At 36.5% G+C, this 11,745-nt stretch overlaps 4 protein-coding genes across 5 annotated transcripts; all 4 read left to right on the top strand.

Moving 5' to 3' along the window:
• Positions 1 to 350: 350 nt before the first annotated feature.
• On the top strand, positions 351 to 805 carry LOC148937040 (uncharacterized). Its single transcript, XM_089074389.1, has 2 exons — positions 351 to 553; positions 652 to 805. The coding sequence occupies exons 1-2, from the start codon at positions 351 to 353 to the stop codon at positions 803 to 805; spliced, it is 357 nt and encodes a 118-aa protein (XP_088930515.1).
• A 4,831-nt stretch (positions 806 to 5,636) lies between these two features.
• On the top strand, positions 5,637 to 7,243 carry LOC105434263 (uncharacterized). 2 transcript variants are annotated; one of them, XM_011649931.3, is made up of 3 exons: positions 5,637 to 6,645; positions 6,772 to 6,985; positions 7,071 to 7,243. In XM_011649931.3, exons 1-3 carry the CDS (start codon positions 6,144 to 6,146, stop codon positions 7,102 to 7,104), a joined length of 750 nt encoding a protein of 249 aa, XP_011648233.2. In that variant the 5' UTR covers positions 5,637 to 6,143; the 3' UTR covers positions 7,105 to 7,243. The 2 variants fall into 2 exon arrangements, with proteins under 2 accessions (XP_011648233.2, XP_088930680.1); XM_089074554.1 differs by having other exon boundaries at positions 5,637 to 6,985.
• On the top strand, positions 7,129 to 7,899 carry LOC148937039 (uncharacterized). The gene is made up of 2 exons (XM_089074388.1): positions 7,129 to 7,258; positions 7,316 to 7,899. The coding sequence occupies exons 1-2, from the start codon at positions 7,129 to 7,131 to the stop codon at positions 7,894 to 7,896; spliced, it is 711 nt and encodes a 236-aa protein (XP_088930514.1). The 3' UTR covers positions 7,897 to 7,899.
• A 957-nt stretch (positions 7,900 to 8,856) lies between these two features.
• On the top strand, positions 8,857 to 9,904 carry LOC148937038 (uncharacterized). The gene is made up of 2 exons (XM_089074560.1): positions 8,857 to 9,596; positions 9,718 to 9,904. The coding sequence occupies exons 1-2, from the start codon at positions 8,859 to 8,861 to the stop codon at positions 9,751 to 9,753; spliced, it is 774 nt and encodes a 257-aa protein (XP_088930686.1). The 5' UTR covers positions 8,857 to 8,858; the 3' UTR covers positions 9,754 to 9,904.
• Positions 9,905 to 11,745: the final 1,841 nt, after the last annotated feature.

Genomic DNA, 11,745 nt, shown 5'->3' with positions numbered 1-11,745 from the left:
TAACGCCGACGCATACTTGTACTGTGTATTAGCCAGAGGGAGAAATTCTACTGATTGCATGTGGACGACATACTAATAGCCTCGCAAGATGAGAAGAAAATCAGGAGACTTTCGAGTTCCATTTCGCGACGTTTCGCCATCAGAAATCTCGGTGAGGTACGGTGATGTCTGGGCATGGAATTCTGTCGAGAAGGGAACACTATCGCTTTTAACCAGGCCGGTTATATCAACGAGGTGCTCGAATTATTTGGGATGATCGATTGCAACGCAGTCGGATCATCGATCAACCCCAACATAAAGTTAATCAGACGAAGGAAGTTCGGCGGGGGGGGGGGGGGGGAGAGCTGAACATGCCTTATAGGGAGCTCGTGGAGTGCTCGACTTATCTCGCCTCGTCGACTAGACCCGACATAGCCTTTGCTGTCAGCCACCTTGGACAATATAACAATTGCTTCGAATCTCACTGGAAGGCAGCCAAAAGGGTATTGAGATACCTGAAAGGAACGAGAGAAATCGGTCTCATGTATCGTCCTGCTTCCAGTCCTCTGACAGGGTACGTTGATTCCGATTGGGAAAACTGCGGGACGGATCGACGCTTGTACTCTGATTCGTGTTTGTGCTGAGTGGATGCGCTGTAACCTAAGATTCAAGAAAACAAAACACCGTGGTCCTATCCACTTACGAAGCAGAATACATGGCCCTGACCGAAGGGACTAAGGAGGCTGTGTTCCTACAATGCTTCCTAAAGGAATTGGAATTCAACGAGATAGACAGAGACAACGTCACTATCCATTGCGACAATTAGGGTGCCATCAAACTGGCCGAGAACTCTGTCTTCCATCAGCGGAGTAAGTACATCGACATCAAATATCACTACGTGCGTGAAGTGCTTTGCAACCAAAAGATCGTCACATATCTGACATGATCGCCGACTTCTTGACTAAAGGACTCCAGAAGAAGAAACACGCAGACTATCTTAGGAAGTTCGAATTGCAACCCGTGAGTTCTCGGGCGGGATCCGAACACAATTCGAGGGGAAGTGTGTGTGGAGCGGAACAGACGGTTTTTGTGGTGACCTTGTGACTTGTGTTCGATAGTGGCGCTCTTCCTTCTTTTTTTTCCCTCGATTCGTTGGGTGTTGCGCCGTTGTTGTGTGTACGTGTGTTTCGCTCCCTGAGCCTGTGTGTATTTTTGCTGAGTGTCTTCTTCGACTCGCTTATTTTAAATTCTTCATTAACTCTGTATCCTTTGTGTCTTCTAAGTTCTCGCGCCACGCGCATCACGTTCTGCCGACATTATTCTCTACACATTCTGCTATATATTTTAAATAGAGTGATATATTTTAAATATAGAACGATTTAAAATCAAACAGACAAAAACTTGGCGAGCCTGGGTATCGCATTAAAACTTCTTTTAATAATGTTGTTAGTGAATAGATAGTTTTCTAAATTCGAATAAAAATTTTAATATTTTTTATTTATGTCCTTATAACTTACTTTTTTATCAATACTGATTAAATTAAATTAATGGTTCTGTACATTAATTAATTGTAGTTGTTTTATGCGATTATACGAAATGAACAGACGTGTGTCCGTAGTGTTTAAATTGTTCTGATTGTTCTATTTCGTTTTAATAAAGTTTTGATATTTGCAACTCACGGTTTATTTTGTAAAGGAGTATTATTAATTTCGAGCGCAGTTTTCCTCCGGATTGTATCAGTGAGTGGCGACGCGAAAAGAGCGCGCGATGTTTGTGACTGTCGCGGACGTGACAATATTTTATTTATTTGGTTATGAATTTATTAATAATTGTATTAAATATGAAAAATATTTTTCTTATTTAGTTATAATATTATTATATTATAATTAATTAAGAAAGATAGTAATTAATAATGTTATTTTATTATTTATTCATTAAAAATTACTTAAAAATAACGATTAAATGACGATATATTTATGACGATAATATTTCGTGACAAATGTTACGTTTATTTTACGTCATTATTTAGTACACTGACGAATAACGAAAAATGATTTTAAATCATAACATCATCTTGCTACTTGGGGTATATATATATATATATATATGTATATATGTATAATTAGGTATAATTATATATTTTTAGATATAATTTGAACAAATTTTTAATGAGTCTATTTTTGTAGTAAATATGAAAAACTAATATATTTTTTTTATTCAAAAAATCTTCAAATGTTTCGGCTCAAATTTGAGCCATCTTCAGTAAAAACAAATAGTCAAGACTGCACTCTAATGTGATAAGGTAATGTGATAAGGTGTCGCCCGCGCCGATTGCTATGTGACGGAAATATATTCATATCCCTAATGAAGCCACACACAATATCATTGAAATTCTCCCGATAGAATTAAACTGATTTAAAAATTGTGATACTTACTACTGAAGAGTACATTATGTAAGCCATACATAATGTTGAAATGTGAATAAAACGTATCGTCGAATAAAATTACAAGAATATAAAATTAAAATTATAAAAGATTTAAGAGAACGCTTATAATCAAGTGTGCTAGTCAAAAGACAATCCGACAGTGTATATAAGTGGTAAACAAAATGGAAGTTATTTGATCGGAACAATAATTAAAAACATAAACAACATAACAAGGTCAATAAAAATTACAATTTGTCGAGAACAGAGACGTACGAATGATGAAGGCATTCTGTATCTATTTGAAGATTTAATGTGTTGTTTTTTTATAATTTGATGAACAGCATTTCCGAAATCAAGCGTTTTTCGCAGTCACGTTTCGTAGTCAGTATTTTTACTCTATCCCAAGAAAAATCGTGATTAGAGCACAATCTGTGATCTATAATAATGGATTTTTGTTTGTATTTCTGCGAATGTGACTACGATATTCGCTCAAGCTAGTCTTCAATTGTTTCTTGATCTGTCCCACATAACATTTTTCGCAATTGTCGCATTCAATCTTATATACAATATTTTTACATGTTTCCACGGGGTTCTTATCTTTCTGAGTTCGAATTATTCCTCTCAATTTATTCAGGCTAAAGAAGGACAATTTAGTATTGATTATTAATAATGGCTTGGATTCTCCCTACAATGGTTGAGTTGAATGGCAACGTGAACCATTTAATTTTCTTGTCATTGTCCTTAGATTCTTTGTCAATGTTTAATGTATCATCGTTCCTAAACAATAGAGTTTTTAATCTTCGAGCTATGCAGTTAAATATAAAATTGAGAGGATAATCATTACTCAATAATATGGAAACTACAGATTCAAAGTTTTTTTGGTAATATTGAGGGTGCGACAAGGAGAAGTCTTTATCTACCAAATCATAAACTATACCTCTCTTCTGGGATAAAGGATGTTGTGATAGATAATTTAAATATCTCCCAGAAAAGGTCGGTTTATAATACCAATCGAAGTGCATAACTCCATTCACAACTTTCACGGTAATCTCCAAGAAACTCAACTCTCTCCCGCCAACCTCACAAGTAAATTGTAACGCGGGTGGAAAGAATTGAATGTCTCAAGAATATTTTTGATTTTACCGTGGGGGACGGCCAAAGCTATATCATCCACATAGCTATAGTAAAAAGGTAAGTCAATATCTATGCTCTCAACCTTTCCTCGAGATCTCTCATCACCAAATCCGCTATAATCGGACAACGGAGAATCCATGGGTAAGCCGAAAGTTTGCTTGTAAATCTGATTATCAAATTTGAAGTATGTGGAATGCAGAACCAAAGAAACCGCTTTAAGAAATTCTTCCTTAGGGATGTTACAATTCGGCGCTATATAATTCACCCCATCGATTTGGAAAATGCTGTCTATTCCCAAATCAAATTGACATTTGTGATATTTGTGAACAAAGATTTAACATCCAATGAAATCAATGAGAAGTTATCATCTGTACATCCGATAATTTTTGAATGAGTTGAAAGCTATTATTAATGCCAATATTAGATTTTGGAATGCTCTTCATAATGAGTTTATTAAGAGATGATGCCAAAACATATAGCGGACTGTCAATACAGGAAACGATCAATCTGAATGGGCAACTCTGTTTATGTATTTTCGGTAAAGCTGTAAGCCCTAGGTGAAGTTCCTAGATCGCTAACCATCATCTTGTAGTACCCAGACTCCGATATAAATTTCGATTTTTGCCACGTCTTGAGGAGACACACAATTTTTTAGTAATGATTTTAGTAGGATCTTTATTCATTTTGATATGTCTGTATCCTTTAATAAGTCATAACTTTGGAAATATACAAGTCCCTGTCCAGTGCAATAGTCACATTGTCTTTATCGACCCAAGTGAAAATTATATCTGGATGTTGTTTAATGAAAGAAGAAGTGTTTTTATATAATAATGATAGTCTTTCATTAATGCTATTATTTGAAGAGATAAAGGAAGATATATTATTAATTAGTGGTATAATCTATCTTAATAATAATCTTAGTGGTATATCTATTCCATAACTGTAATTGAAAATTCTGTGGGCATTTAGCGATATTTTTCTCAACATTTTTTATAGTTTCAATTATCATTTTCTTAGTGTCTGTGGTAGGTAAAGCAAAATTTTCATCTAATTGTAATAAGCCTTGAACGTCTGTCGGGATAGGTGACAAGTTGAGGAACCACTTATCATTCAGAGTGAACAAGGAATTGTGAGTGATGTTGATGTTGGCAAATGTGTCTGGATTGAGATGAATTTTGTAACTGTTATTGTTCGGCAAAGATTTGTTAACAAGATGGAAGGAAAAATTAAAGGAAGTAGGGAAGGAAGCAAAAGGAAGGGAGAACGTTATTCCAACTTCTTAGTAAGCTAAGGCTGGAATCTCATGCAAACACTGGCGCTTTGACATAAAGTATGAAAAATAAGTGGTGGGAGTAAATAGTAAGTACTATTGCTGAAAAATGAGTGATGGGAGTAAATAGTACTTACTATTTACTCTCACTCATTTTTCAGCAATTAATACTCTGTGTCAAAGTTCCGGTGTCTGCATGAAGATCTAGCCTAAAGCCAGCAGCACACGATGCTTTTTTTTCTGCTGGTTTGCTAGCTGAATTGCGTGCTTGCTGAACTCTTGTCTTTGATTAGTATATTCTTTTAGATCTAAAAGAATATACCAATTGAAGCTCAGCAAACACGCGAATCCAGCTAGTAAACCAGCAGAAAAAAAAGCATTGTGTGGCTTTAATTGATAGTTAAATCATCTGTTTTTTAACGAATTCAATTCGCTGCACTACACTGGATTAATGCACATTAAGGATTGCTACATATGAAATATCCAAATGTAGTAGCATAATATTACTTCTTTTATAATGAAATTATTAATTCATATTCATAACTAAATAATACGAAAAATTCATTGTTGACTATTTATATAATTGTTTTGAAGTATTTATTTATTTTAAATTTAAATAATTTCATGTATGATGCAAGTGCGATTCACTTGCTGCTACAAATACTTCAAAGTTTGATTAATCAATTAGAACAAAGAATTTTATGAATTGGCAATTTTATGAATCAAGAAATACTTCGAAGCATTTGTAGCATCAAGGATGCATTTGGAAATAACATCCGAGTTCACTCGGGTATTATTTTATCCTTGTTTGTGGAACATTCGACAAAAAACAAGGATAAAATGATACTCGGTTGCACTCGGATGTTATTTCCGAACGCATTTCCCAAGTGGATCGCATCCAGTGGCTGGATTTCGTAAAGCGCATATGCGCATTTATCTATAGTTCATGTCACGTATACTATAACAAAGGGCAAAAGGGCATATGCGCTTTACGGAATCCAGCCAGTTTAGTGTGCAATAACCTGGTGTAGTGCAGTGAATCGAATTTGGACATGTGCGAGTGGTGTCTGGCGATTTTTAGTGTTAGAAACTCTCGGTTTAGTTAAATCAGCTCTTTTTAGAGCTCAATAGGATTAGCTAGGTGTGCAATATTTAGGATTTAGTAAAGAATAGGTGCAATACTAAGGCAGCATAGATAATTTAAAGGATAACGAAGAGCCCCAGGGAGAGGGGGGGGGCGAGAGGAGAGAAGAGAAAGTATAAGTCTTACGTTAAGAGAGAATGAGACGCTGAAGAAGACAATAAGGAGACTGGTAGCAAGACTAAATGTAGAAATGAACGAAGATAGCAATAAAGGAAAAAGACCGGCGACGGAAGATACGCTGGATCAACTGATGCTAGATACAACGAACACAGAGAATGAGAGTGAAGATTGGAAAATGGTAGAGAGGAAGAAGAAGAAGGCAAGGAAACAAAATTCAAAGGTAGAGAAGAGCGCGGGAAAGACTTGCAATACTATTGATCAGAAGTCACGTGAAACAGGAGAGGACCAATCGGAAGAGGAAATGGAAGTTGAGGGGGAAGGAGACACGCCAGTACCGGCGAGTTGCGATAAAGGCGCGCAGTTAGTAAATAGCGATACAGTGCAACAGATAAATACGGCGGATATCATGGCAAAGAGAAGCGAGATAAGGAAAAGAGAGGCATATGTGAAGGAGGATGGTATCCTCAAACACATCAGTGAGATCGACGTGTCCAAGATTAGTAGGAGGTTGGAATTTGACGAAAATTTCGGAAGCAACTACAAGGTTACACTCAGAATGACGGAAAGAGCAGGTACTGCCAAAAAAGGCAGCAATTATTTTAAGATTTTATATATGTTAAAAGATAAAAGAATTTATCCTAAACGCATAATGATGAACGGGTTTAAGACAGCTATATTATATTTTTTAAATCCAATAGACGCTAACAGTGCAATTAAGAAAATCAACGAGGATAAAGGAAAAGATGGATACAGCGCGGGAATAGAAGACCGGGACACGTGCTTCAGAGGCGTTGTTCCGCTATATCTAGATTCAATCATAGACTTCTATAGTTTGCTCACCAAACCCGAGGATGTTTTAAAAATTGAAAGAATGGTGAGAAGAAAAGGAAATGGAACAAGGAAGAAAATAAGGTAGAATTTGAGCCGGTCGACTCTGTGATAATTACATTTAAAGGAAACCAGCCCAGAGATAAGATAAGTTTTTTCAACGACTTAGCTGTATTAAGAGTAAGACCATACGTGGCCCCTGATGCAGTGTTACAAGTGCTTTAGGTATGGCCATAGAAAAGTTCATTGTAAGAGTGAGGAATGCTGTATCAATTGTGGTGAAAGAGCGCATGGCCACTGCGATAAACCAACGAAGTGTCGCAACTGCGGTGAGAGTCACAAATCCACAGACAGGAGGTGTGACGTGTACGAGAGAAATCAGAGGATCAAGAAAGTGATGGCTTATATCTTATATTAATAATGCTTCATATAGAGAAGCGATCGAAATTCTAGAGGACAGTGATGAAGGTCCTACGGAAGTCTACGACAGATACGAAAAACCGAATAATTGGCCGCTCCTTAGTAAACTAGGACAGAAGACGAGTCAGAGGCAGAAATCTTCATATAGAGATGAAGTGATTAGCAAAGCAAATAGTAGAAAAGGAAAAGGAAAGGAAGAAAAAGCAAGGAATGCTGATGACACAAGTAGCGATGACCTGCCATATCTTTCCCCTGACAACTCAGGGTTTATAAGGCAGGAAAGGAAGAGAGAGGATGGAAGAAGGAAAATAGAGGCGCCTAGAATGAGAACTAACTACTACGCACAATTCAACACAAGGGAAGGAGAAATTACTAAGGAAAAGAGAGGAATCGCGCTAGTACATGACAAGGAAGGAAATTTAGCCGACAAAGGCCAGGAAGGATATTCAATAGGGAAGGCATTGATTACAGAAAAAGAAAGAAGAAAGGAATTTATATCAAGACTGTTGGCTGCAGCGGACAGGGACTGGGATTTGAAATCCCTTTTGGATCAGGCTCTGGATGAGACCAGATGAGAGGAAGGTTATGATGGAGATCAGACGAGCAGTGAGCAAGACAAGGAACAGCATCAGAAGGGTATCCAGCAGGATAGAAATAGGATATACAGGGAAGAAAGAAAATATAGAGAGAATAGAATAGTAGAGAATATGAGACAGAATTTTTGGAAGAGCAACGAATAGATTGATATTATAAGCACAACAGATATAATATTAGAAACGACAAGGAAAGTACTTGGATAGTTTAAGTTAGAATAGTACAAAGAGTAGAAAGTAGCAGGAGATATAAGGTAAGGGAACATATTTTTCTATAGAAGGTTTCAAGATACAGAGGCAAGGAACGAATTAATTCAGGTATAATAGATACATTATAGTACTTATGTTAAAATTTTTTACATAAAACCCAAGTCTTAGATTAAGATTTGATTATCGTTTTTTTTGATAATTCGATATAAGTTTAGCAAGATTTTGGTTATGCATAAATTGTAATAGTCAACGTTAAGTTAATATTAGATATCAAGATTGACAAGAAGAAAAGTTGATAGTTCAAGATTTTTATGTTTCTCAGTATTAGTAGTATTACAGGTAATTTATAAGATTGAAGCAGGAATATCTAAGTCGGGTTATATTATATTGTAGGTTAACTTCGTAACAGTAAAATTGATTTAAGCTTTAGCTATAAGAAAGGATACATACTCTCTTATTAATAGTTGTAAGGCATTTACCTCAATAGGATAATATAAGCTCGGGTGCAATACATAAGCTCTTTGTATTTTTAGTTTTGTTTTTGTTTGCTTTTTATTTTTTTGTTTTACAAGAAAGGCCACTGCGAAAACTTTTGTTATCTCTATAGTAAATTCTTTTAAAGGTACCTCTTTATTTTATTTTATCTTATTTGATATATACACAACGGCCCCAATTACAATATTATTATTAATATTAATTGTAGAGGGATTAGAAATAAAAAAGAAGAATTGGCCATGAGAATAAGAGATTACGACATCGCGGTTATAACTGAAATTAAACTGCCAAAAAATGTTCCAATTTACTTTTCAGGATATAAAACATATCGATCGAATAATCTTGATAGCAAGGGAGGAATAGCCATTGTGATACATAACAGACTAGAGTTCGAGATTCTAAAGTGTCAGGAGGATATCCACGGGACAGTTGAAAAGATAGGTATTACGGTGAAGAATGTTTTAGGAAAAATTAACATAGTTGTGATATACAGGAGACCAGGAACTAGATTGGATAAATCCACATGGCGGAAAATACTCACTAACAATGGAAATACACATAAAACATATTATGTTGGAGACTTTAACGCACATAATACTATATGGAACTGTGGAGATACAGATAGAAATGGTGAAAATATGAGTGAGGTGATGAATGAAAAGGATTTGGTATGTTATAACGAAGATACAAAATCCAGAATGGGAATGGCAGATCAAATCTCTAACAATTTAGACTTAATACTAGGACCACCGGAGGACCTAGACAATATAAGAACATACCAATTGCAGGATTCGTGGGGGTCGGACCACTATCCAATAATAATGGAGATGGACTTTGAAATCACAAATTACATTAAAAAGACAAACAGAATTTCATCAAGAAAAACGAAATGGGAAGATTATGGAAGAAAGGCTACAGAAATCTGGGAAAAGTCAAGGAGAGAGTTAAGGTTGGGTTCAGGCGACAGGGACATACGGGTAAGATATAATTTATTATGTGAAAGCATGAAAATGGCTATAGAAGAGATCACCTCAAGGAGAAGAGGCAAGGAGAAAGGATACACAAATAACAGAATAGAAAGAAACAGATTCCTTCCAGATAAATGGTGGGATGGGAAATGTGAAGAAGCGATAAGAAATAGAAAGGAAGCACAGAAGAGGTTTATTAGAGAGGGAACTATGCATGCATACATCGAATATAAGAGGTGCAGAACTATTGCGAGAAAAGTGGTTAAAACAAAAAAGTCACAAGACTTCGAATTATTCTGTAAATCAATAAACAAGAATATAAGTATGGCTTATGTATGGAACATGATGAGGATATTCAAGAATTGTAGGGCAAAGATAGAATGGAATAAATAGAAAAGTAAGAACAGAGAGGAATGTATAAGGGAAATGATAGAAAAGCTTGCTCCCCCGTCTGTGGAAAACCCACCGATAGAAATTGGAGAGGAACAGGAGAAGAAACAAGGATGGAAGGAAAGATTCACAACAGCGGAATGGAAAAAAGCATTAAGCATGATAAGAAAAAATACATCACCGGAAAGAGATGGTATCGAGTATGACATGATCAAATTACTATCAAACAGGATGCAGCAAGAAATGCTGACGGTACTTAATGGAATATGGAAGGGGAATATGCTACCAAGAAGCTGGCAGGAATATCAAGTGATCTTTATAGATAAACCAGGGCAGGAAAAAGTCAGGCCGATAGCTTTGGCGTCCTGCATGTGTAAAGTCATGGAAAGGATGGTAAATGAGAGATTGGTATGGTGGGCAGAGAAGAATAACTTAATAACCAGGGATCAAAACGGATTCAGGAGAGGAACGTCTTGTGCGGATAACCTGACCCAAATCACTATGGACATCAAGAATGGATTCTTTAGAGGGGAATACACTACAGCGCTATTCGTGGATGTAACTGTGGCCTATGATAATGTAGACTTAAACATCCTTATCGAGAAATTAGAGGAGATCGGATGCCCCAGAGATATAGTAAGATTTGTGTACGTGTGGAGCAGAGTCAGATACACCCAGTTTATTGTGGCTGGGGAGAAGAAGGGTACACAAAGGCCTGCCGCAGGGGCTGTGTTGAGCCTCTTACTCTATTCTTTGTACACGAAGAAAATCACTGAGGAGTTAGGAGGGGGGATACGCACAGTTCAATTTGCGGACGATATTGCTTTATATACCACAAGTTTATATAGAGAGGCAAATACTTTCGCAATACAAGATGCGGCGGAATGTTTGGCGAAAAGATTGGAGGCGCTAGGATTGGAATTAGCACCTAGAAAAACTGTTCTGGTGGAATTTAATAAGTCTGGTGTACGAGATAAAAGAGAAAATAAGACTAGGAAAGGTTGATATACAGAATAGTGCAGGGGCAAGATTCCTTGAATTATGGTTTGACAATAAGATTAATTTTCACCATCAGATTGATCTGGTTAGAAACAAGGTTAAGAAGGCGAACAGGCTAATGAAATATCTGAATAAAAAGAAAAGAGGTATGGAAGTTAACACGGCGTTGCTGCTTTACAAAAGTATTGTGAGGTCAGTCACGGATTATGGACTATTTATATACTTCCCCAGGGAACCTAACCAAAGACTATTAATGGAAAGGACTCAGTATGCAGGACTTAGGATAGCATTAGGCTACAGAAATAGTACACCGAATAACGTAATTATAGCGGAATTGAAAGTTGCTACAGGATTGGGCAGAAATGCTAGCAAGGAATTTTCTCTTGAAAATTATGATATATGGAGATGAAGAGACGAGACTAAGAATAGATCAATTGGAAGCAAATGAAAACTATGAACGATATATCAGGCCTACGTCGAATAAAAGCTGCCTGGTAAATGCTTGGTCGAGGATAAAATGGTTAAAGAAGCATACGGGAGAAAGAAGAAAATTTGAAATTTTCGAGTCGGGTTACAAGGAAATTACGGAGGAAATAGAGATCGATAAATATACAGCGAGGCAATGGAAAAAGAAACTCCACACAGATGAACAGCTGATCGAAGCCATTATAAAAAATAACAAGATCAGAGGCGATCAAAGTAATGTACACGGACGGCTCCAGAGGTAAATCGAGCAAATCTACAGGAGTGGGACTGGTTACAGAAGAAC

The sequence above is a fragment of the Pogonomyrmex barbatus genome, unplaced genomic scaffold (assembly GCF_055798465.1).
Source record: "Pogonomyrmex barbatus isolate J1 unplaced genomic scaffold, ASM5579846v1 scaffold17, whole genome shotgun sequence".
Classification (NCBI taxonomy): domain Eukaryota; kingdom Metazoa; phylum Arthropoda; class Insecta; order Hymenoptera; family Formicidae; genus Pogonomyrmex; species Pogonomyrmex barbatus.
This window is presented reverse-complemented; position numbering and strand designations above follow the sequence as displayed.